The sequence below is a fragment of the Phoca vitulina genome, unplaced genomic scaffold (assembly GCF_004348235.1).
Source record: "Phoca vitulina isolate PV1807 unplaced genomic scaffold, GSC_HSeal_1.0 scaffold23, whole genome shotgun sequence".
NCBI lineage: Eukaryota > Metazoa > Chordata > Mammalia > Carnivora > Phocidae > Phoca > Phoca vitulina.
Genome location: NW_022589726.1, coordinates 3860264 through 3885804, shown reverse-complemented (window position 1 = coordinate 3885804; position 25541 = coordinate 3860264). Strand labels below are relative to the sequence as shown.

Sequence of the window (25541 nt, the reverse complement as noted above, 5' to 3'; positions counted from 1 at the left end):
ATGGCAGGTGAAGGAATTCAGTAAGATAATAACCTTAATGTCACAACTTTGAGTGACCATCCTAGAGATTAAACATGTCTCCTTTCATAGCACTTTAAATACGACTTGGAATGTCTTTCTCTTAGGTTAAATTAGGAAATCCTCTGCTACTGCAAAGGGCCTGAGACTCTCAATAGCCCCTTCAGATTCTCTCACCTCTCATTTTATTCCCTTGTTGCCTTCTGCCCACAGTCTTCCACCAAAGCAGATCATTCATTTTATTTCTCCTCTGTCCTGTTTGCCTTTATTTATTGCTAATGTGTTATTCTTTGCAGGAAGACAGTTGTTTTCTTCCCTAAACATCTGACATAAGTGGGAAAGGAGCATCTGCTTGGGGGAAGACTGGGCCAGGGGTCATTGGAAAGTTCTTTAGGAATAAAATATGGCTTAAAAATTTAATTTATATGTCTTACAAATGGTATTTTTTGTTGAGGTTAGACTTGGGAATGTTCCCTGGCTTCTGAAATTTTCTACTTTTAATGCCTTCTGTTTTTATTTTTATTTTATTTTTTTTTTTAAATTTAAATTCAATTAACTAACATATAGTGTATTATTAGTTTCAGAAGTAGAGGTCAGTGATTCACCAGTTGTATATAACACCCATTACATCATGTGACCTCCTTAATGTCTGTCACCCAGTGACCCCCATCCCCCCACCCACCTCCCCTCCAGCAACCCTCAGTTTGTTTCCTATGGTTAAGAGTCTCTTATGATTTGTCTCCCTCTCTGATTTTGCCTTGTTTTAGTTTTCCCTTCCCCATGCTCCTCTGTTTTGTTTCTTAAATTCCACACATGAGTGAAGTCATATGATGATTGTCTTTCTCTGATTGACTTATTTTGTTCAGCACAATACCCTCTAGTTCCATCCACATCATAGCAAATGGCAAGACTTCATTTTTTGATGGCTGCATAATATTCCAGTGTGTGTGTGTGTGTGTGTGTGTGTGTGTGTGTGTGTCTGTGTGTCTGTGTGTGTGTGTGTGTATACACCACATCTTTCCATTCATCTGTTGATGGATATCTGGGCTCTTTTTTTTTTTAATATCACATAAATTTATTTAAAATAAATTTTCTCCTAAAACTTCAAAATCTCAAATCACTTAGTTTAATTTCATACAACTCCTGTTCAAAGGTAAAAATAAGAGGTGGATATCTCCTTTTTTCTTGACTGAGGTATAATTGACATATAACATTATATTAGTTTCTGGTGTACAACAAAATGATCTGATATGTGTAAACGTTGCAGAGTGATCACCACAATATGTGTAGTTTGCCCCATCACCATATAAAGTTACATAATATGTAATACAATATTACTAACTATAGTCATGCTGTCCATCACATTCCCATGATTTATTTATGACTAGAAGTTCAGACCTATTGATTCTCCTTCTCCCATTTCACTCACCCCCACAACTCCCTCTAAACTAGCTTTTGTATTAGTATTTAGCTAAGTAGAATTTTGGACATCTGGGCTCTTTTCGTAGTTAGCTGTTGTGGACATTGCTGCTATAAACATTGGGGTGCAGGTGCCCCTTCGGATCACTACATTAGTATCTTTGGGGTAAATACCTAGTAGTACAGTTGCTGGATCTTAGGGTTGCTCTATTGTTAACTTTTTGAGGAACCTCCATACTGTTTTCCAGAGTGAATGCTCTTTGTTTTTATAGTCATACTGTCAGCTTTTTGTTTTTGGTTTTTGTTATTGTTGTTTTTTACCTTAGCTCTTTGGCAAGCCCTAAGACACAGAACCTTCTTGGCCACCAATGGCTTGCAGCTTGGTAGCAAAGACAGGAAACATATTTCATTGCTAGTTCTTCCTTAAAGACTAAAATGGATGCCAAATTTCTTCCTGGGGCCAAGAACTCAGAGCAAAAAGAAAAATAATTTAATTTAACATAATTTACACAAAGGTTCTTGCGTCATTGTAGTAAATCCCTGAGAAAAGGGGGCAAGCTTTACTCAGATCAACAATTTTCTAATTAATAGTACAATTTTCCTTTGGAGATACTGGGTTGGGGAGATAGCATGGCCTTTGGGATTGGTTACCTCCTTTGGTAAATAGGTGAATGTTTCCTCCTATACAGAACCATCCCTGCATGGTTTTTTCTATTACTCAAACTTGAATTTTACTGGTTAATTTTTACCCTTCTATTGTGAATGCTTCTTTTATTGCCAACATCAAAACCTTGCAAATTCTTTCAAAATCTAGCTGTAGAACCTCTTCTGGTTTTAGGTGGTTTGATTTAATTAGCTTTAATAATGTTTTATAATAGTATTATGTTGGGAAATCATGTTTTCTCTTTTTCTATTCAATATTTCAGCTTTAAGATTGTAATGGCTTTGCTAAGGCATGACTCTAAAATATAGTCTGAGATTGGTCTAACAAATGGATGTCTTCAGACAGATGAGATGTAAAAATAAGAGGAGTAATTACACAATATATTGGAAGTTCCATTGAGGAGTCTGTCTCAGTGTTGGAGATGGCTGCTACATCCACTGACTCCTGAGCAGATTTCCTCTTTGTATGTATTTACATGTAGATGGGTCGGGTCCTCCCCTGAGAGTAGGAGGAAGACAAGCTTTTATTCTAGCACTGTCCTATTTTGCTGTATCACTTCTAAATTTGGCTCTTGGTTTCTTTCATTGTCCATCCCTAAGGTGGCTCTTATATCTCTAACATTTTATGATGGTGGAAGACATAACAACAAAATTGCTAAGTGATTAGTTCAATTTTTTTTTTTTAAGATTCTATTTATTTGAGAGAGAGTGAGTGAGTGTGCGTGCCTATGCATGCGTGCATGTGGGGGAGGGGCAGAAGGAGAGGGAGAGAGAGAATCTCAAGCAGACTCCACGCTGAGCGAGAACCCCATGTGGGGCCCAATCTCACAACCTTGAGATCATGACCTGAGCCGAAATCAAGAGTTGCAAGTTTAACTGACTGAGCCACCCAGGAGCCCCTAGTTCAAATTCTTTTTTTTTTTTTTAAGATTTTATTTATTTGAGAGAGAGAGAAAGAGCATGAGTGGGGGCAGGGGAGAGGCAGAGGGAGAAGCAGACTCCTCACTGAGCAGGGAGCCCGATGCGGGGCTTGATCCCAGGACCCTGAGATCATGACCTGAGCCAAAGCCAGACACTTAACTTATTGAGCCACCCAGGCGCCCCAGTTCAAATTCTTTAAGAGTAAATTCTATCAAACAAACAGCTACTTTGGAAAAAAAAGTCCAGCCTCATAAGTCAAGTTGTCTTGTTGACGTGATCATTTGAATCCAGAAACTGTTTTAGCGTAGTTTGAGTGAATGGTTTTATATGTAAATCTACTCTTGCCCATTTTTAAAAAATAGAGGTTTCTGTGAATAAGTCGTAGAAAAATGAAATACTGGAGTTGTGAAGGACACTGATCTTTCAACTGAAATATGAAAAGACAAAGGGCAAAATAATAATTCTGGAAATCGGCACAGCAGCCCTTTACCAAATGTCAGAGCGCCGGCTAATGTGTGAAGTGCTTCGGCCCGGCTCGCGGTGACCGAGCTGGGGCCCCGCCCCTGAGAATACACTGACAGTGGTGGAAACAGCTCACATCTGGGCTACTAACGAACTGCAGAACTGCAAACAAGAATTCCGTTGGCGACAGTCAACTAGAGAGTCCATTATAATGTACATGATAACCTAGGTAACCAGCTCAGCACTCGCAAGAGTGAAGGTTAAGACAACCATGTTCTTCTGATAATGGCCTGGAAGGTTTTTCTCATTTAAAAGCAGTCACATCTGACCTTTCTCCTGAGCAGAAGGATGGCAGAGATTGACAAAGGAGAACCAGGTGAAGAGAAGACAGGACACTTTGCTTCAACAAAGAGCAATTTTATTCCTGTACTAGCAGGAAGGTGTGTGAGATACTAGATAGATTTTTTTGACCACAGTTACAAATGTGAAAATATATTAAGCAAATACATAATTTAAATAGGAAGACTAATGAGGTTCTTTGTTTGAATAGAGTTGGTTAGAAACACAATATTGTGAGGAGGTACAATAGTATGAAAAAATAAAATCATCTACTGCCATTTTAAATAACCAGAGTTGCAGAGAAAGAATACATGATATTAAAAACATAAAAGTGGTCTATTACAGAACATAATATGTTCAGTTGCTGGATTTATTTACTGTGCTTATTTAAGCTGCACATAACTCAAGGAATAGCCAGACGCCCCTCCGTGGACGGTAGTGTTACTAGGGCACCGGCTCCCTGGCATCCGAAGTCCTGGGGCCAGGAGCAGTTTCCACTCAAGGCGCGTATGCTGAACGTATATGAGCTGTGAAATAATTTCTACAAGGTGGCAATAGAGATGAGATTGCAGACTTGATCCTTGTCTTTGTAGAATGTACAAGCCTGATGAGTCCCACGTGGAAGACCAGAGATTAAGCGCTCTCCAGACGAGAACACTGGTACACCCGGTTGTCAATGTGGCTGAGAGTAGGAACTTTCACGCAGGCCACTGCAGACTGCCCCCGCCCCCCCCGCCACCAGCTTGCGGAGGGTACCCGCTGTACTACAAACCCCTAAAGCCACAACTGCATAGGCTCCTTTTTTGTTGGGATGCTCATCTACTCACTCAGCTGTTGAAACACAACATCTCGAACATAACCAAAAGCTTGCTCTTGTGAAGATGGTATTTCCTAAAAGAAATGATTTAAGGCAGAAGACAGCCATAACTAACATTTTTTGTGATGATTCTAGAAGGGGCACATTACATTTGTCTGACGTTATTCACAGTGTTGAACAACTTATTTTGGTAACATGTAAGATCATGTACATTGGCATATAGGCTATAAAAATAATCTTTGGTAAACCTGTTAATAGATTTCTTGATTTCCATTACATAAGCCTCTATTTTTAAGAGCATTCACTAACAATTTCCTTATTTCATGAATGTATCTATATAGACAACCTTTAAAAAAAATAAAATGCCTTATTTTTGTTGCATACATTTATTGCTAGGGAGCCTCCCTACAAGTCAAGAGTATTCTTTTAGTCAGAAATATTTCCATTGCTAGAAACATTTTTAGAACAGAACAGATTTTTGCTATTACCATGGCTGTATCAAATGTTACCCTGTATTTTACCTAAAATGGCCACTTTCGAAGGCATCATCCACTACAAGAATCTAAGGTAGTGTGCTTGAATTCCAAGCTTCATCAGTTTAGTCAAACACCTGGCCAATTCACAAAACTAAATGAATTAATTCAATTGCTTAATCAGCTAAATCATCCAGCTGATGAAATCAAAGAGAGCCCCACCCCCCAAAGGATAATAAGTCCTAATAGAAATATGACATTTTCAAAGAACAGTCTGGACACACAAAAAGGATGCCATTTTCTCTTCCTGATGACGCCTGGTTAGATGCCCTTATTCAGATATTTCCCCTTTTAGTTGTATCATTTCACTTGCTTTCTGCAGTCATGATTTACAGATTTTCCTCTGATATGAAACTTTTTTGAATACTTGATATGATTTGAAATCTCTGGTTAAAAATATTCAGAAGCTTAACAGGGCATTTGGACTGATAATGGCCTTTCCACTCTGACTCTTTAGGAATGACGTAGGGTTGAGGGCTGCTCACAGCCACCTACCTGGGGGAGGATCAGCCATTCCTTCTTGCCACTCTGTCTTGACTGGTGAATTACTTTCATGTCCTCATGTAACCTGGAAAGTCCTTGAACTACCACCTCAAACAAGCAGCTGTTTTCTATTGCTTTTCAATACCAGGTCAAGTGGCTCATGTGGCTGTATTAAAACTCTAGAGCCTCCCAGGGTTGGGGCTCAAGTCCTCTCATTTGCTGTCACACAGATCTGGCCAGTTTATGACTTCCGGATTCCAACCTCCAAGACTCAGAGAGCTAAGTAATTGGGAATTTAGTATATGGCCAATAATTTTCTTGTAAAAAAGTAAGGAGAGTGTTTAATATAAGAAGCTGGATCCTGAGACACTAAGGCAAGAGAATCAGTGTGAAGTATAGCATGTGAGGTCTATTTTTGTATTGCTGGACATCTGCTTGGTGGTTTCATATTATTTTCCCATGTCACTTCGGGCTCTCCTCCAAGAGGTAATAACAAAATTAATTAAAGACCCTTCCAAATAAAACTGTCCCCAACATGTCTGTGTGCCATGACCATTTTAGTATTTAAAAGTGAAACCCTGGTCATCTCTTCTATAATGTGGAGCCTGAAAAGACTATGAAATGCCAGGGGGTTTAAAGAGATAAGATGAACAGAAAATAAAATCACATTCGACTGGGAAAGCCAACATGTTCAAAAAAAGGAGAAGGGAAGAAGTAGTGAAAAAGAGGGACTCCGAAGTGTTAAGGGATGGTGAATTACTTAGGACAAATACGTGCAGGCCCAGGCAGGGAGATGAGTCTTTGAAAAATCTGATTCAAGAGCTGAAAACCTGGCTGCTATCCAGAGAGCAACAGGATGATAATACGAAATCGATTTAATGAGTAGAGATTAAAGGAGTTAATTATAAAGAACTTGGATAAATAATGATTAAGATTCAAGATGGGACTCTCCCAAGATTTGATAGCTCAAAAGCACTTTGAAGGCTGGATGATTAAAGTGGAGTGCACAGGTGCAAACAGGATGCCCACCATGACAGGAAATGGAGTGTTTACCAAGATATAACACATGATCGGATTAAATTAAAATACATCCAATTGAGCTGAATGTCAAGGAAACTTTCTCCCTCTCTTAAATTTAATAAACAGATCAACTAGATAATGTATTTAGTCTTTGGTGGCGGCCACAGGGAAGACAGTGAAATATTTGTTGCTAAGGAGATTTAAAATTAGACAGGTGGAGGGTAGGAATAAACATCTCCTGGATTAGCCTGAAAGAACATACACAGTTTCCCTCGTCGTGTCCATTTCCATAACCGTGATGCCACCCCAGATACGCCAGGGTCCGTGAACATTATTTACTGTTACAGATGTGTAGGTTTTTTACAGTTTTAATTCCTGGTTGGTGCAATGAATTGCTTTCTCTTCTACATCCAGTGGTTTGCTAGGAAAGCAGCATCAGCGTCTGGCAGCATGCTGTGCGGAAGGCGGCCACCACCCTGGGCTGCTTGCTTCTTTCACTGGCTCCCCGAGGCTTTCTTTCAAGCTTAATTGGCAATAGTAACAACCACCCTACCTTTATTATTGTGATGCATTTTCTTTATTGAGTAGAAACATGTCGCTTCTAGGACAGTGCTTAGCCGGTTACAGGCAATTAGTAAAACTTTTTTGAATGAATGAAAGGCCAAAAACAAATTTCTCTTTCCATGGGGTAATGTGCTTTGTGCCAAGCAACGTTAGTTTAAAAATCTGTTGTTTTTCCCTTGCTTTTTCTTTTCAATGCAGGGAAAGTTATTCCTACTAAACGCCACATCTCATAAATCTCTGACCTCTATTTTCTTCCTGCTGGTACATCTGCCACCCTTACGTATATATTGTTCCTTTTCATTTCTAGAAGATCCACCTAGTTCCCTGAAACAGAAGCAGAGCCTATCACTGCTATTTCACAAGGGCATTGAGCACAATGAGACTGTGAAAACTTGGAATCCTTTTATTACTCTTCACATTTATTCTTAGAAAGTTTTCCCCTGTTTTTATAAACTTCAAGTAGCCCTGGAAATTTTTCTGGTGTGTGTGGAAATTTACATAACCACAGATAACTATTTTGGATATATTTAATGATTTTCATTTACATGCATTATATTACTTATGGGACTTTATTGTATGTAGCAAAAATACATACTTTAAAAAGAAATGTATTCTTTCTGCAGTTGAAGCTGTAAGGTCAATGACGTCCATCTCTAATTCTTAGGTTTATCGTGGAGAGATTTGTAAGTGAGAAAAAGGCGAACATCCTGGCTCCTTTCTCAAGTAGCCATGAAGATTTCATACAGATAACTTTCAAATTGTCCCCAGGAAGACCCTCAGAACTGGAGCTTGAGGAGGGCAATGCCCACTTTCTAACCCACTGAAATTTGTTATAGTCAAAATAGGCACAAATACTGAAGATAAACTCGGTGGCTTTTATGTCAAATGCACCTTCAGGTGACTACTGATATTTTGACCTCAGTGATTTACTAAAAAAGTCTTTTGGGAATTTCTATATGAAGCACGACTGAGTTTTGTTTTGTTTTTTTTAAATGTACTATATCTGATGTTTGTGGACATTTCTATAAAGATGTTAATACCAAGTCCTTTGATCAGAAATATAATCTGCCAAAACAATCTTCTTTTAATGGGAAAACCCAAGATGAGTGACATAATTTTGACCTTTCCAGGAATGCAGCCCACTAGAAATAAGACAAAGATGAGTGTGTGTGCATCAAGCCACACACTCAGTCCAGTATGGGTAGGCATGCCCCCACACTGCGACTGCAGTGACATAATCTCTAGTCACTCTGGATGGCACTTTGCATGTCAATTTTGTTTCCACTCAGGGGTACAGGAGGCATTCTTCTTGATATAAGAAATTCATCACTTCTGTTTGGATTGTTCTCTATCAGAATCCTCAACCCTGAAGCCTGGACTTCTCTGCAAGTTACATGGTCCCTGAACCGACTACTTTGGCTTGAACCTCTGGCAGGAGAAAGGGGAGAGATAAACTAGTTTAGGGATAACCACCTATTTCAGCTTTGGGGCTGCCTAACCCCTTTCCCCCAATCCTTTTTGACTATTACGTTTGTCCAAATAGCATTTGGATCATCTTTGGATCCCTAGGTTCCTAGAAGAGCAATGCAGGAAAGCCAGCTGTATTACGTGCTTTCCCCAGCCCTGCCTTTATCCTGACCAGCGAATATCAAAGCAGGTCAAAACCATGGCCCATGGGATTGTCCCTGCAACCCCTTCCATCTACATTTTCCCAGTAGTCCTGTCATACAGGTTGAATTAGTTTATGTAGAACAATCCATGAACACTTTAGTGTGGAAAAATAGTATTATATAAAGCTTAATATTAAACATTATGAAAAAATACATATTTACAGAAGAAACTACAAAATACAACTATGTACAATAATATCTGTTACCTTTAAATTACATAAATTCTTTAAAATTCTCCAGATTAATAAATTATACATAGTATCAACAGAAATAGTTGGCACCTCTGTAGGGCAAGAAGCAAATTGTTTTGTTTTGTTTTGTTTTGTTTTTAAATCACACAGTGAATAGTTTTTATCCGAGAGATCTTCAGATACATTCTCAATGCCTTGAATAGCCTGGGTCTGAAAGGAAGGACATTGTGGTTAGAGATGGAGCAGGATGTCTCATAGCTGTTTGTTCCATTTATGAAGATTACAAATGGATACGACTAGCAGAAATGACTAAGGTTCAATATGGTTTAGGATGAGACCATTGCTGTGGGGTCAATGTCGTTCCATTGAGAACCATAGATCACTAGAATTGGAAGGGACTAGTAATTCTAGTCCATCCTCTCTGATTATATGGATGAGCCCACGGGCCCAGAGAGGCAGAGTAACTCACTTAGGGTTACATAGCTTGGTAATGCTAGTTAGCTCCAGAGCTAGGACCTGAATCCTAACTTTTAGACACTTGAAGCTAACCAAACCATAAAAGATGGCTCTTTCAGGAGCACCCAAGATGACTCAAAAAAAAAAAAAATACTCTCACACAAGTCATAACAAGACAAAGAAACCTCCCAGATCCCCCAGAGCTCCCACCATCCTGGAGCTTCTTAAAGAATGTGACATGCAAAAACCTTAATTTACTATACAGATACATTAGGGGGTAATTATTTATAATACAAGAGAATTACCAATTGACAAAGACCCCTTTAAATGGAAGCTCTCTCGTGTATATGTGCTTCACAGATTATTAATTATGTAACATACTGGCTCGGTGGGCAGATACAGAGGGTGCAGAGAAATAAAGAAAATCGAGGATCAGTTAGAAATGGAGATAAAATAACTGAAATAATGTTTTGAGAATGATCTGACTTATAGATGGACATGGGTCCCTGTGGCAAGGAACTGAGACCTAAACCAACAGCCGTGTGAGTGTGCCTTCTTGAAGTGGACCTCCCAGCCCCAGTCAAGCCTTCAGATGACTGCAGCCCTGGCCAACATCTTGACTATAGCATCATGAGTGACCCTGGGCCAACACCACCCAGCTACGCTCCTCCCACATACCTGATCTATAGAAACTGTGAGATAATAAATGCTGAGCTAAACCGCTAAGTTTTAGGGTAATCTGTTAGGCAGTAATAGATAACTAATACAGTGTAACTTCAAATTTGCAGTTAGCCTTTGTGATAAATTAGGTCTAAATGATGGTTTAGAGTGGGAAAAGGCATGAAGACCCTTTAGTTGTCAAATAATTATTGTCTGATCAAAGCAGTGACTTCGAAAGTTTATACATTCATTTTACTAAAATTTTTATTCAAAAAAATGTTATATGCTTGTTCTAGAAAATGTAGTACATAAAACAGAAGAAAAATCATATATTATTTTACTGCTCTGAGAACTTTACTACTGTGGTTTATTTCTTTCTAGTCTTTTCTCCCCCCATGTGTTGTTTTTGTTTGTTTTACATTCTACTTTTTTTGTTGTTGTTAGAAAGAGAGAGAGAGAGAGAGAGAGATGGGGGAGGGGCAGAGGGAGAGGGAGAATCTTTTTTTTTTATAAAAGATTTATTTTTTAGAGAGAGAAAGAGAGAGAGTACAAGCAGGAGGGGCAGCGGGAGAGGGAGAGAGAATCTCAAGCAGACTCTGTGCTGAGCATAGAGCCCGATGCAGGGCTCGATCTCCTCCCCCAGGATCACGACTTGAGCCAAAACCAAGAGCTGGACACTTAACCGACTGAGCCATTGGGGTGGCTTTTTTTTAACTCAACATATTTATAAGAATATCCATGTCATATAATCATCAAAAATAGCATTTTTAATGACTGCATTGTATTCTATTAAATGAATGCACCATGGTGTACTTAGTCTTCCACTGTTAAACATTTGGGTTTTTTTTCACTTCAACTTTTAGCTATAAAAATCGTCATGAATACAGCTTTTTCAGTACTTAGGTGATAAGACAAGGACATAGTGAGGACTTCGATGCATGTGGCCAAATTCTTCTCCAAAGGGATTTTACAATCTGAATCCCCAGTTGTGAGTTCAAAGCATCTTCCCCAGCAAAGAGCCTTAGAAAAGAAATGTTAAGCAGAATCCTGAAGAGAGGGCATCCCCAGCCAGATAGGAAGAGCTTCCATGTGCAGTTGGTGCTCAGCTGTGGTGCTCCCTCCCCACTCTGCCTCTCCTCCCCATTGTCAATCTCTAAGGGCCTTTGGGCGGAAGAAGAGAGGGCTGGTGTGCTTGGGAAGAACTTTAGGTTATTACTGGTTTCCAGATGCATCATATCTTGATAAATGAATTTATAAGTCAATGGAGTAAGTTCCTACCTCTGTGATACTCTGGATTCACATTTTCGTAGATTGGAAACAGGGGGTTTTCTTGCTCACTCCGTAGCTTCCTTGCTCTGAGGACATCTCTTACACACTGATGTAGGTATACATACTGACACTATGAAAAAGCAGAAAACATGTCAGAGGAAGGCAAATTCTTAAGCATAAGAAAGAGGAGACACATTCACAAAGCTTCAAGAGTGGTGGGATTCTATATAGTTAGCAAATTTCTCGATCATTTCATGAACGGTCTCTAGTACATAGAAGAGTACTTTCTATTAGCACTAAGAAGAGAATAATGGTAATGAGGAGAGAGGTGGTGTTTACTTATTCTTTTTTATGTGTATGCGTATTTGTAGAGTATATTCCATGAGTACCTAGAATTATGTCTGGCACATAGTTGGTCCTCCACAAATATTTATTAAATAGACGACTGAACACCAAACACTGTACGATGCGTTTTACATAAATTATCTCATTTGATTATTTTGACAATCTTATGAAGTAGGTATAACCATCCATAGGAATGAAAACTCAGAGAAGTTAAGTAACTTCTTACATAACCAAGAAATGGAACCCTAGCATTTGATCCTAGGGTTCATATTCATGTTCTTTTCATTATACCAGTTTTCTCAGATGAATCCTAATTTCATTGCATTATTGAATGAGGAAATCATTTCACTGCATACTCTGCTGCTTTGGTCCCTTTCTTTTGGGTGGATAGTGAAAAAAAGAAGGTGTATATAATAGATCCCACTGGACTGTCAGTTCTTTGAGGGCAAGGTCAGTGTCTTCTCTCTCTTGGTTCTCTCAGCATCTGAGACTGGCCCAAGGAAGAATTTCAAAGAGGTTGGCTGATGACAGAGAACTACAGAGGGTTACATAGTGAGAACAGACTCACCTCTGTCAACTCTCTGGGAACTAACTACTTTTGAAATAGAAACAAAGATAGAAGAGTCAATGTTTTGGTGACCATAAAAACACACAAAAACCTTCACTTGACAACAGAGGTTTAGACAAAGGCTTCCTTCCTTACTACCAACAGAGCTGTCTAGTAAGGAAAAGAATGTCCACATAACTTCACTGCTTGACCTTGGGCTCCCTTAGTGACATAGCAACTGCTCAGAGCCCAGGGAAGGAAGCACAACAGCACACAAGAGACACTGGGCTCTTCGTCTGCCTCCAGCTGGCCTAAACTGAGTCACAAGGCTTCTCGGCAAAGATCTAGAAAACATCTGAGGTCTCTTCTAGAGATAACATCCTTTGACCACTAAAGGGTATGAGACTCTGTGTTGCTGTCAATTAGATGGATATTGAAAACCATTCTTGGACCCCATGTTTAAGGTGATCAATGTGTTATCTTAAAGTATTTTAAAGGTTTGAGATACAAAGTGAGACTATAAGATCTTCCCTCACCAACAAACTTTAGAAGTGGAACAGTATTTATTTTCATGGGTTGACACTAGGCATTGCCCCTGATGGGAAGCTAGCCTGGTCATCTACCAAAGGGACTTCATAATGTAGGTCCAGTATAGTCATTAGGTGAGGACATTTCAAAGAAATAAATCAATCATAAGTGAAGCCTGCTTTAATATTAACTATTCTATACTTTTCTGAGTGTTATGAGTGTTTTATGCCACCTTGGTCTTGAAAATTCAAGGAGGGTAATGTCCTGAAAATGGTTGTTAGTATAGACAGTTTCTTTTTGCCATCTTGAACACAATCTACCAAATTATAGACAGACATTTCCTGTTTCCTTCCATCCCAAGCATGATTCATATTTGCAATTGTACTGGGATATTAAATTACTTTGGGACCTTAAAGTTCAACTGTGAATGAATTCTATTACATCTACACTATGCCTTATTAATAAATTCTTCAACAATGATCCACAATGGGCTTTGAAGCCAGTTAATATTCATTAATTTGACTGGCCTTAAATATAAATTCTTCTTCTCCCAGTAGAATGTCCTTTTGAAAATAATTACACTAAACCTTCAGACAGTTAATGTGCTTCCCACTTTATTCTTAATGAAAAATAGAGTCTAATATATGAACCTTGGATTATAAAAGATAATTTTTTGCTCTGTCTAGCTGACTTGTGAAACCTCAATTCCATTCAATTTCCCCAGAAGTTGTAGTACTAGATAGTATTTATAGAATTACACTTCTAGCTTTTCATGGTCCCTGAGTTCACAGTTTAGCAGAGGGGCAGATATGTGAACAAATACCTACAAGGTGATAAATGTAAGATAGAATTGTATATAAAGCTTCATATATAAGAAGAAATCATCAGGTTCACTTCTGGGGGAGACAAGTATCAATCTAGGGAGAAAGGTAAAAATTTGAGCCAAGAAGTGGGACATTCCAAGTGATGTAAATAACATGAATGTGCACATCTATTCTGGAAACTGTAAGCCATCCAGCATAGGTAAAATGTAGGGTGCATGGGCCATGGGAAACCCCAAAGACAATCTCCCAAGTGGGCACCGAGAAGCTTATTCCTACCACATCCCACTGTTTCCTCCTGCGGGAAGCAGAAGAGATGAACAGACTGTGACTGTCAACTCTTGTTCTTTAACATCTTACTGCTTCATCTGAGTGTTTCCCTGGGAGTCAGGCTGCAAATTTCCCCTAAGGCAGGCTAAAGGAAAGAGGGACATGTTTGAAAATCCCGTGTCTGCTGCCTCTTTGTTTAGAAATCCTTGTTCTTGGATATATTTATTAAAATTTGTGAAGACTTTTTATATCCCAAATAAGGTGGAATAAAATTAAAGTTGACTATCCCCATGGACCCAGAAATGGGATACACAGGGTCTGAATGTCTTTCCTTCTTTGCTTCCTTTGGCTCAGTGGTGGATCACACCTCTCTGCACTCACTCCCAGCACCAAGCAAGTCATACCTGGGCTGGGGCCAGGGCTTCCGAGACCGAAAGAAGCCCACTGTGGGCAAGGAGTTAAAACAGGACAAACTGAGGGTTGCTGGAGTGGTGGGGGGTGGGAGGGATGGGGTGGCTGGGTGACAGACATTGGGGAGGGTATGTGCTATGGTGAGTGCTGTGAATTGTGTAAGACTGTTGAATCACAGACCTGTACCTCTGAAACAAATAATACATTATATGTTAAAAAAAAAAGAAGATAGTAGGAAGGGAAAAATGAAGGGGGGGAAATCGGAGGGGGAGACGAACCATGAGAGACTATGGACTCTGAGAAACAAACTGAGGGTTCTAGAGGGGAGGTGGGTGGGGGGATGGGTTAGCCTGGTGATGGGTATTAAAGAGGGCATGTACTGAATGGAGCACTGGGTGTTATACGCAAACAATGTATCATGGAACACTACATCAAAAACTAATGATGTAATGTATGGTGATTAACAACATAATAAAATAAAAAACCCAAAAAAACAAAAAACCCAGGACAGATGATATCTGAATACTGTCTGGGATTTCATTTGATAAGAGTTAAAAAAAATGGAGAGACAAAACATCTCTTACCATAATATTTATTTCATTATAATCAAAAGAATCAAAATTGATTTTGACCTCGGGAGGGAAATCTTCCTTAATTTTGGCAGACCCTAAAACAATGGGCAAGAGATGTTATGATATGAAACTGGAGAAGTAAGTTGGGGGCCTGGTTATGAAGAGGCTTGTTTACAACAAGGATGAGAGTTTAAACTTCATTTTAACACAATGGAGAGCTTGCCAAGGTTTTTATGCAGGGAGCTGACACAGGCAGCAAAAGCACTGTGTTGGTGGCTGTGGGACAAAGAGTTGTTAGGGCAGAGGCTGGGGGCAGGGGACACACTAAGAGGTTCCCACAGAAGGCCCCGGTGAGGGCTAACAGCCAAGCGAGGCCAGTGGCGGTTGGGTGGGGGACTAGAAGGAAGAGAAAGATGGTGGGTGCAACGGACAGGACTCCATGACTGCTTAAATGTGGGAACCATGGGAAGAGAAGTCAGAATCCTAGCTCGGGCCAACAGATGGAGGGCAAGATGATGGCAACCCCATTACCTGAAACTGGAAGGAGCAAGAAGGGGAGGGGTGCTTTCATTGTTATTGTTTGCTTAAAGACAGATAATGAGTTCAGCTTTGAATTTTTTTGAGTTTGAGATGACCGTAAGGCTTCCAGGTGGAATTGTTTGGTAGGCAGGTACTTAGGTCATTGCTGGAAGAGGAGAATGAGATTTGGGAAACAGGAGCATGTACATGGTTCTTCAAGCCATGGGACATGACAAAGAATGAAGGCTGAGAGAAGGAAGAGCAGCACCTTGAGGGCAGAACCTTGGGGAACTCAAACGTTAAAACGGCAAACTGAGGAACAAGAGCATAGAATCCTCAGAGGTTAGGAGGAGAAGGAGGAGGGAACAGTGGGAAGAAGGAGATATACCCAAGAAGGAGGAAGGGCTATGGCACACTGTGATAGCCCTGCCCTGGAAGTCTGCCAGTGATATTTATGATAAGAGTGCCTGCTCTTTGCCTCAGTGCATCTCCAGAGCTCTGGGCAGATGGATGCAAGTGACACATGACCCAAGAAGTCCCCGACAATAACACACACACACACACACACACACACACACATTCCTCAAGACCACTTACATTGTGATAATCTCCCCTTCCCCAAATTACAAATTAAATATGATTTGAGTTTATAAATATGACAATAAATAATGAAACACCGATCCTGACTTTTTAGCAACATAATTATAGGATATTTGTTCATTCATTTAACAGGTAAAAAAAAAAAAATGTGCAGATTGAGAGAAGGAAAACAAATTCCTGATCTTTTGGAACTGGCAGTATTCTGGAGAAAGATGAAGGATAAAAATTATGATACAATGTGATATAACTGTGCAACCCTTCATGAAATGACAGAGCTAGACAGCCGTCTTCAGGTCCACAGTTGGGGAAACTGTTTAAGGGAAAGGCTACTGGGAAATGTTACAGTGGATGGTCAATGTCAATTTCATCAGCATAAAAGAGACACAGACAGGAAGTGCCTCCTGATGTGATGCAACAGGAAGTACTTAGCACCACCCGTACAGCATTGTGGTGATAAAAAGAAATCTGAGTTTAATGGAACCTCTAGATCTAATGACCTACTGACAAAAATTATAGGAAACAGAGGAATATATTAACACCACGAAAAAGCAGTCAAATCCAGGATATGGGAAAATCTATGGAAAAAATGAACTGGTGTCTTTAACAAATAAATAGCTTGGAAAACAAGGGAGCGTTATTATAGATTTGAAAGAGACTTTGACGAAATGCAGGGTGTGGACTTTGTTTGGATTCTATGGAAACTAAGTGTAAAAAATAATCTTGAAATAATTAGGGATATTTAAACACTGCCTGGATGTGAGATGATATTAAGGGATTATGGTTAAAATTGTTAAGTGTGATAATGGTATTCTGGTCACAATCTGTAAAGAGTCCTTATCTGTAAAATTTCTGCATATACAGCATTTAAGGATTAAATGGTTTGATAAGTAGGATTTGCTTTAAAATTTTCCAATAAGGTCATGGGGTAGGGGAATAGTATATGTGGGATATAGATGGAAAAAGAACACAGATTACTGATAATTGTAGAAGCTGGAGTTTAGGTGCATGGAAATTCACTGTACTATTTTTCCTAGTTCTATGTATTTAAAAAAATTCCATAGTAAAATATTAAAAGTATAGTGTAGTAATTGTTATATTGAAAGTACTCCCAGCCCAGGACAATGGCAGTGACAGAGGGTCCGAGGTGTGGCCACTGCCTACAGGAAGGCATGGTGCTAGTATTTTTCCAGATGTGTTAGAGAATATGAGATCTGCAGGATATTAATATGGGCTGCACAAGAAAAGAATCCAGCAGTCAAAGTGGTTTGGGGAATAGTGGGTTCAGCAAAGCTCATGGGGAGCCTTTGCTGCAGGATGTCCCTGTTTTGTGGAGCATACCACCTCCCCAGTTTTACTGCGTACTGTAACGGTAAGAGGATATGGCAGCGGGTAGGGCTTTTCATCTTTTTGACCATGGGAATTTTTTTTTTTTAAATGCATAGAGGACTTTGCAGAGTTACTTGGGAAACACAAGGGTAAGAGAACTTGAGTCTTGTAAGGCAACTATGTGGGGGAGTAACAGGCTTGGCCTGTGTGGGGGCACAGATCTGACCCCGAGGCTGTGGGGCTAAGGGCTTGGGATCCTCTCGAACAGGTTCAAGCCCCAGCTTGGCCACTTCATAGCTGTACAAAGGCCTTTAGCCTCTGCATCTCAGTTTTGTAGCCTGGACATGGAAAATGATAACTCTCTTCTTTGCTTTTTATGAATTTAATGAAATAAAATGTTTAAAAATGCCCTGCAAATGTCAGAGGACAGGACAAATGAAGCATTTATCCTTTGGGACCAGTGTGTACTTGCCTGGGGTCTCCAGAGATGGGTGTGCAGCTAGGGTGGGCTGGGGGAGGGAAGAGACTGTAATGTGCTCACTCACAAGCCTATCTTAAAATGATCTTCAAGATAGACGGGTGTGGCCCTTCCCCCATATGGACCACGCATTGATTTAAAAAAAAAAATCCATCTTGCTTCCTACCCACATAAAGAAGATGGGCAACCAGCTCATTAGAGGGAAGGGTACACCAGGCACCTCAAGGTCACTGAAATTTGTTTTAAAATAACAGGTCCTACAGAATGTCTATATTCAGTTCTCTTCCTCTTCTTAATGAGTCATAGTTATTTGCCCTTGTCAGATGAAAGCCTGGGGCATCTGGGGGGAGAGAGGCAGGGAGGGTGGCCGGTGTCCTTCAGCCTGTAACTCTTACCTCAGTCTGGACCATGTGAACCCTGTGAAGTCTTAGGTCATTCACGGCTCCATAAATGTCCACGGAGTCTTTGGAGTCTAATTGCTGGAGGATTCGGTCCAATGCAATAAAGGTTCCAGTCCTACCCACACCGGCACTAGGAGAGAGAGCGAGGGAAGACTTTGATTAAACTGGCCTTTCAGGACTGCATCCCGAGACTCCAGGACCGTCCTTCTTTTCCCTTCCAAGTTATGGGAGAATAAAGGAATCTTTCTTTCTCTCAATGAGCTCTCTCAAAGAAAAGCCCCAGCTTTTCATCTCTTTCTCCTTCCTTCCTCCACCTCCCCCACCCCGCCAGGGATAAGCGGTGCTCTCCACCTAGTGTGTGTCATTTCCATGCATATTGTATACTTTTCCTGCATACATGTAAAGCCATAAACAATTTATTAAAATGGTAACATGTTTTATATATCCTTTTGCTGACTTTTTTTTTACTCAATATAGTGTTTTGAGATTTATCCATGTTGTTACGTGCAGATCCACTTTCTTTTAGCTTGTCCTCAGAGTTCCTACACCACCGCCAATCCATCCCCTGCTGATCTTTTCTCTACTGATAGACAAGGAGATCATTTTTTTTTAAAAAAGATTTACTTATTTGAGAGAGAGAGAGAGAGGGAGCAAGGGGAGGGGCAGAGAGAGAAAGAGAATCTCAAGCAGGCTCCAAATTAAGCACGGAGCCGACGCAGGGCTCGATCTCATGCCCCGAGATCGGGACCCCAGCGGAAACCAAGAGTTGGATGCTTAACCGATCAAGCCACCCAGGTGCCCCAATAATGAGATCATTTTTAGTTATTCTCTTTGAAAGACTGTGTTGCAGTGAGCCTCCTTGTGCACAAGAGTGGGGATTTCTCTAGGGTTGAGGTCTAGAAGCAGAACTGCTGGATCCTAGCGTGTGAACACCTTCAGCATCACCAGGGGTGGCTAAATTGCTCCCCAAGGTGACTGTATAGCCTGGGGATTTGTGATGCACAGATTTATAGGATAAAGGAGAACTGTTCTCCAGTGGTATGGGCAGAAACGCCGGCCATTCTTCAGAAAGCACTCTTGAGTGCCTCACATTCCCATTAAAAGCATCAGGGTTCCAATGACATAGAAAAGCTGGGCTCCTAGGGTGCTGGGCTGATTGGGAGAAAATGAGGGCATCTGACATTTCTCTTACTGGAGCAATTCTCTGCTCTTTATTTCTTAATGCCATTTGGCTAGGGCTATCAAAGTGTTGCTGCAAACACTAATTAGCTAAACACCAGGCTCCCCAGAGAGGAAGAGAGAGGGATTGCTTGTTAGGCTGATTTTATGAACACGCAGTCTAAAGCAAAGAGAAGTCAAGAGAGAAGCAAAATTTTAAGAGCAAAATTGGTGGCTACGGATGGCAAGTGCTACTGGACCAGGAGGGAGGTCTGGAGCAGGGATCCAGAAGGAGGCTTAGGGTTTATATGGGTGGAGGAGAGAGGTTAGGCCACTCCAAGGAGTAAGAATGGCAAGAGTCGAGAATATGCAGGTTCTCGGAGAGCGCGAGAGCGGGGTTTCTGGGAACTTGGATGGGGAGTCACGTAGGGACTTTGCATTTTGTACAGTAGCAAAAAGAGCAAGAGGGAGACAGAGAGGGCTGGAGAGTGAGGGTGAGAGAGCGGCGGAAGGTGGAGAAAGTGAAGGAGAGAGAAGACAGCATGATAATATCCCTAGGCAGGCTGGTTGGCGTAGACAGACCCCCCGCAGGCCGCCCATGTTATTGGCTCCTCGTCGTCCAGTACCTGCAGTGCACCACGGTGGGCCCGGCGCCGGGGCTCCTGCTGATGTAGTCCCTGACAGTTCTCACAAACTGGATCAGGGACTGGGTGGTCTCTGGGACCCCGTGGTCTGGCCACACCGTGTAGTGAAAGTGGCGGATGAGCCTGTGTGTGTCGAGCTGTTCCTCCTGTAAGAGCAGAGAGGATGATAAAGGGAAGGAGCCAAGGCAAAGCTTCAAGTCTGACCACTGTGACCATGCAGCAGGTCCTGGGAGCCGAAACTACAGGGGAGGAGGCAGCAAGAAGGGGGAGTCATGGGTGTCCTGCATCTCTCCAAGCTGGGGTGTTTAGTGCCGTCAAACAGCCAAACATACACTGCATATCCTAAATTCCCGGATGGTCCACTCGGGCAGCACAGACTCTGAGAGCATCTGCAGGATGAGGTCCCCATAGTAGAGGGAATCTTGGTCTGCTGGCCAGTAATGGTCACACTTCACCTAAAGGAAGACAGAGGAAAAAGACGTGAGTCTGGAAATGTGACTCCCCTGCGAACCTGGATGTTTCCTTCTTGAAATGTCTTCCCGAAGTGGATGTTGGGGCAGCTGCTGGGGCATTAGCCCATCGGCTCTGCATCGACGTGCTCAGGGCCAAGCCAGCCTGCCGCTGTTCGGGGAGCGGAGCCCTGCCCTTCGGCGTCCCCTTCCTCGCAGGCACACTGCTGCCGCGCCTGCGCTTTTTGTTGATGTCCTTAGCATCTCGGTTCCACTCCTCATAACCCGTATGTTCCAATGGTTCTTTCTTAGCTGGGCAGAGGGAGGCCATGTCTTCCTGGCCCCTGTTTGTTTATGTTTGATATCACTGTCCTAACCTGGACCAAGTGCCATGTGCCACGGGGTCCCTGAAAAGTCAGAACATTTAGCTGAGCTCCAATTTCCATGTAGGAAGCCAGGAGAGAGAATTATGACCATGTACGTATTGACCACAGATACTGGGCATTTTATATACCTCTTTTTTAATCCTTCAAATAACCATATGAAGTACAGGATTGTAAGTGCAGTATAAGAGGTTTGCTTGATTTGTCCAGAGAACTATTTCACTTTGGGTCTGCAGACGCAGCCTAGATAGAGCCTGCTTCTTGTCTCCTACAAGTAGGGACAGAGCCATGCCTCTGGCCAGCTATACACTGAAGGCTGGAACAGACAAGGGGCCACTTATGCTTTCTGCGTCACGAGGACTTCTGATGGTCCCAGTCTTCCACTGGAAACACCTCAGACTGAAACTTCAGGCCCAGAATCAGAAGTGGGCATCACCCATGTAAGCCTTTTATAACTGAGTGGCTTAATTCACTAGCAATGTTCTCACATGATCCCTTCTTGGCTTTTGTGGGGTTTAACTCTTGATGGTGGGGTAGGATTCCATTCTGGTGGCGGCACTAAGCAATGTTTGGAAGTCAGGAAGACTGTTTACTCACTCGGCCCTTCTCCACACACTGGGTCACCATGACGATGTTGTGAACATTCTGTTCCCATGCCATTTTCCAGAAGTCATCCTTGGTGCCAGGAAGAGGTCCCTGAGTAGCAATGTATTCTCTTCTGAAGTTGTTGCCCTGTGATGAATTTACAATACGGAGAGTCAGAAACAATGGGCCTCGTCTGAACGATAAACAGAGGGTTATCTCTGTAGATTAGATGATATATAGGTCTTTGCCAGATCCCTGACTTGAGAAAAAGATACTAACACAAGTGTCAAGGCTTGGGAGCAGGAAGGAAAAGGCCAGAACACTGAACTATTGTTAAGAGCCAACTTCCCATTTATTAGGCTGGGTCTATTCTAAATGGCAATGGAGGACTCGGGCAATAATCTAGAGAATGCTTCACTCTCGGGGTGTGTGTGTGTGGGTGTGTGTGTGTGTGGGTGTGTGTGTGTGTGTGTGTAGACTCTTGATGGTGTGTGTGTGAGGGACTGACTTCCTCAGGCTCTTCCCCTATTCAGTGCAGAAGAGTTTTAGTCATCTTGGATAACTGACATTAGAGTGCTGGTAAGAGATGTGATACAAGGGAAACTTCAGGGAAGGGAAACCACGGGTTATCGAGCATCTACCATATAACACGTCGTGGGTCAGGACTTTCCACAGATCTTATTTAATCTGAACCACAACTCCGGGAGCTAGGATATTTCCGCCCACTTATTCTGCACTCCGGCAAGACAGAATTCCTCGCAGCTCCAAGCTGAAGTTCCTTCTCTCCTTGCCTCTCCTCAGGGCCCCTGCATTGTGTCACCTCTACCACCCCCGCGCCTGCCCACCCAAACCCTGCGTCTCATCTGGCCAGTCCCTCTATCCTCCATGTCTCAGCATGGTGCTGCTCTGCTGAGCCATCCTTTGTCATCCGCCTGTCCGCCCTGCCGGCTGGTTGTCTCCTCCCAGAAGCTCCCCTAGCAACCATAGCCTCTTGCTCCTCAGAGAGAGGTCCTCAGACGCGCAGCAGGGGGATGACCTGGGAGCTTGTGAGACAGGCAGAATCCCGGGTCCCCCCAGCCCCGCTGAATCAGAATCTGCATTTGAACAAGACCGCACGTGGTGCGGATGTGTGTTAGTGCTGGAGAAGGCAACGTCTCTCTAGCCTGTTTCCCATGGCGTCACCTTGTCATTTCCTGATGCCTGACTCTGCTGAGACTTCTCTGACCGCCTAGTTACTACTTAACTAGATAGGGTTTACTGAGTGAATGAATGGCTATTTGAGGTAAATATTACCATCCTCATTTTTTGGAAAAGAAAACAAGAGCCCCCAAGACCTAACTTGCCCACGAGTCAGCAAGGGGCAGAGAGGGGAGTCAAAGCTGGAGCTGTCTGATCTTACAGCCTTTCCCACTGTAGCGCGCTGTGGGAGGCTGGCAGGACGCTAGCCAGAATCTGAGTGCAAAGGTTTGACACAACCTTTGAGTTGTGTCTTTGGGTTTCAAAAATACAAATGACGTCGAATGAGCTCCCCCTTGCTAGGCAGCGTGAGCAGTGAGTAGAGCTTCCTGAGGGAGCTCTCATCTTGGCTAAGGGCTGCAGAGAGAAAACCACCTTTCGCTGTGCTTCCTGGGCTCCTTATAATCCCGTGTCACTCCAGCCATTGTGAAAATGGGCCCTAGCGGTGATGGAATTGCGCACCCTGGGCTTTATGGCAATCAGACACGGTCTTCTAAAATCAGTATGCGTCCACACCTGAAACAGTGGGAGCACGTGGGAGGAACGGTGTCTGCAGGGTGGCCACCCGTCAAAGCTTTATCCCAGGCGCTATGGCTTTATGGTTCACTTACAGGGATGTAGCTGGCATTGATGTAGTCTGAGCATGGGTCATCGTCCACATTCGACAGCTTCACTCGAGAGGCATCATCTGGAAGGAAGTTGATTGAGAGAGATTTGTCACTGGGTCCTGGGAGGATTTTTCTATTGTTGATGGAATGCTTGGTATTTGACATGCATTAGCTCTGACCGGCCCCCCCAAAACACCCCACAGGGAGGTATTCTCATCTCCATTTTGCAGATGAGGTTCAGACAGGATAACCGGCTTGCCCAGGTCACACAGGTGGCCCATAAACACACAAAGAAGCCAAATGCTCTCTGAGGTGCCCTCTGCGCTTTCCTTCATAACATGATACCATTTGCCTGATGGAGCGGCCAGCTCCCTTTCACAGCTGGAATGAATACAATCCAGAACAACCATCTTCCATTGCTTCACCGGATCGGGTCGGGATAATAAAAATATACAATAATCGCTAATGGGGGACTTTAAGGAAACCCACACTGGCCTTTGCTGTTAGGGAGAAGCAGTGGGACCATAGGATGAAATGTCAACAGCATGAGAGGCGTCTCCTAACCAGAATTCAGAATTGTTACCCCATGGGAGGGAAGCTCAATAACATTCCTTTTAAAAGGCATTCAGAGCCTCTGCTCTTCCATATCCAACTATACCATATTTCTTCAGCCCCATTTTATTCCTGGAAAAGAGAAGCAATGGCTGGAGGAAGACAGTATTACAAATTTCAACACAAAACTCACAGGGCAATATATTGTTGTATCGATTTTTCCCTCTATTCTCCGGCAAGAGCGCAATGTCACATGATTGGTTTCGACCCACGTCTTTCAAATCCTATTAGGTCAAAAAGAAGTTTGCAAATGGAGAATGTGAAATAGAATAAGGCAGATCATACAGTCCTCGAGATACGTAACGATCTAAGAATATGTCACAATAGCTACTGTTTACGGATTGCCTCCTATTGGACGTGCAGTAGCTCTGATCCCCACAAGAGCCTCAAAGGAGGCATCCTCACCTCCGTTTTACACATGAGGCTCAGACCAGATAACTCACTTGCCCCAGGTCACACAGGTGGCAAAGCTGGGAGTCGAATCCAAAGCCTGGGCACTTGTCACCACACCACCTTGTCTCCCAGTCAAGCGAAATGCCAGGTTAAATAACTGACAGAATTAGGTTTACATTTGAGATTTGTTCATTCTTCCTTAACATCTTGTCCAAGTAGTACTTCGTTGGCTGTGCTATTGTGGAGATCAGACTGGCCTCTGAGACTAGGTGGGACATCCCACAGAGAATGGATCCTGCACGTCATCCTGACTCCTGAGCCCGATCAGCCTGTGACTCCACAGGAGAGATTGGGAGGGAAATTCTGGTAGCGACTAGAACTGCTGAAGCATCCCTGAGTCTGAGTCGTACCTCGTATTCCTTGGACAGAAGGTAGTTGGAATCCGCCTGCAGCTTCATGAAGTGCCCTTCAAACTGATTTACTTTTATTGGGCTATAGTTAAAAATACAATAGAAAAAAAATTACTGATGAAAAGGGACGCTGCCATACCCAGTCCGAGTGGTATTTCAAAAGCAGATAACACAGTAATGAGTTCTTGCTCTTACCAAGACGTTTTCCGGTTACTGTGAAAGACGCCAAAAGAAGAAAGACCTCGTTAGCAAATCTCACATAAGACAATCAACTCATCTTTCAATACATTATGTGAAGGAAAATGTGACGCTCACCCTTTCTGGCCCAGGTTCAAGTGGACAGATAATGGTCGATCCCGGCGAATGCTCAGGCGGGCAGAGGGCCTTTCTCGACCATGGCTGCAACATAAGGGAGAGGATTTATAGTCTGGTTACGAAACTTGACTTAAACAAATTTTTCCATTTATGGTGAGGCTGTGCATGTCTGTGCAAATATGGATTTTTCAGTATTCATGTAGATTTACACTCAGCCAACGTCTCTTTGAGGGGAGGAAGAACATAAAGAAGAAATAGATTTTTCCCACTCAGAAACGGATCTCTGCAATAGCTGGAGATTTGTCTTCTGGTTTTTGGCTACAGGTCATAATCACTTCCCACACTCTCAATAAAACTTTCCTTAAAAAAAAACCCCCAGTAAACCTTAGATGCAAGACATGACTGCAAGAGGGAGGACAATGTGCCAAATAAATTCCCTAAGAGG

The 25541-nt window shown here is 42.3% G+C and overlaps 1 protein-coding gene across 3 annotated transcripts in view; it reads right to left on the bottom strand.

Annotated features, from left to right (window-relative positions):
• Window positions 1-7432: 7432 nt before the first annotated feature.
• Window positions 7433-25541, bottom strand: part of PTPRB (protein tyrosine phosphatase receptor type B) — a 110917-nt gene continuing 92808 nt past the window's right edge. For 2 of the 3 annotated variants that reach the window (XM_032420391.1, XM_032420393.1), the window contains 11 exons: window positions 25097-25180; window positions 24977-24994; window positions 24782-24863; window positions 24112-24202; window positions 23370-23446; window positions 21535-21669; window positions 20438-20560; window positions 20088-20251; window positions 18298-18433; window positions 11495-11615; window positions 10887-11236 (listed from right to left, as the gene is read on the bottom strand). In XM_032420391.1, coding sequence (XP_032276282.1) covers window positions 11211-11236; window positions 11495-11615; window positions 18298-18433; window positions 20088-20251; window positions 20438-20560; window positions 21535-21669; window positions 23370-23446; window positions 24112-24202; window positions 24782-24863; window positions 24977-24994; window positions 25097-25180 — 1057 coding nt within the window. In that variant the 3' untranslated portion in view covers window positions 10887-11210. Of the gene's footprint in view, window positions 9311-10886; window positions 11237-11494; window positions 11616-18297; window positions 18434-20087; window positions 20252-20437; window positions 20561-21534; window positions 21670-23369; window positions 23447-24111; window positions 24203-24781; window positions 24864-24976; window positions 24995-25096; window positions 25181-25541 lie in introns of those variants that run through there. The other variant, XM_032420392.1, reaches the window with a different exon arrangement.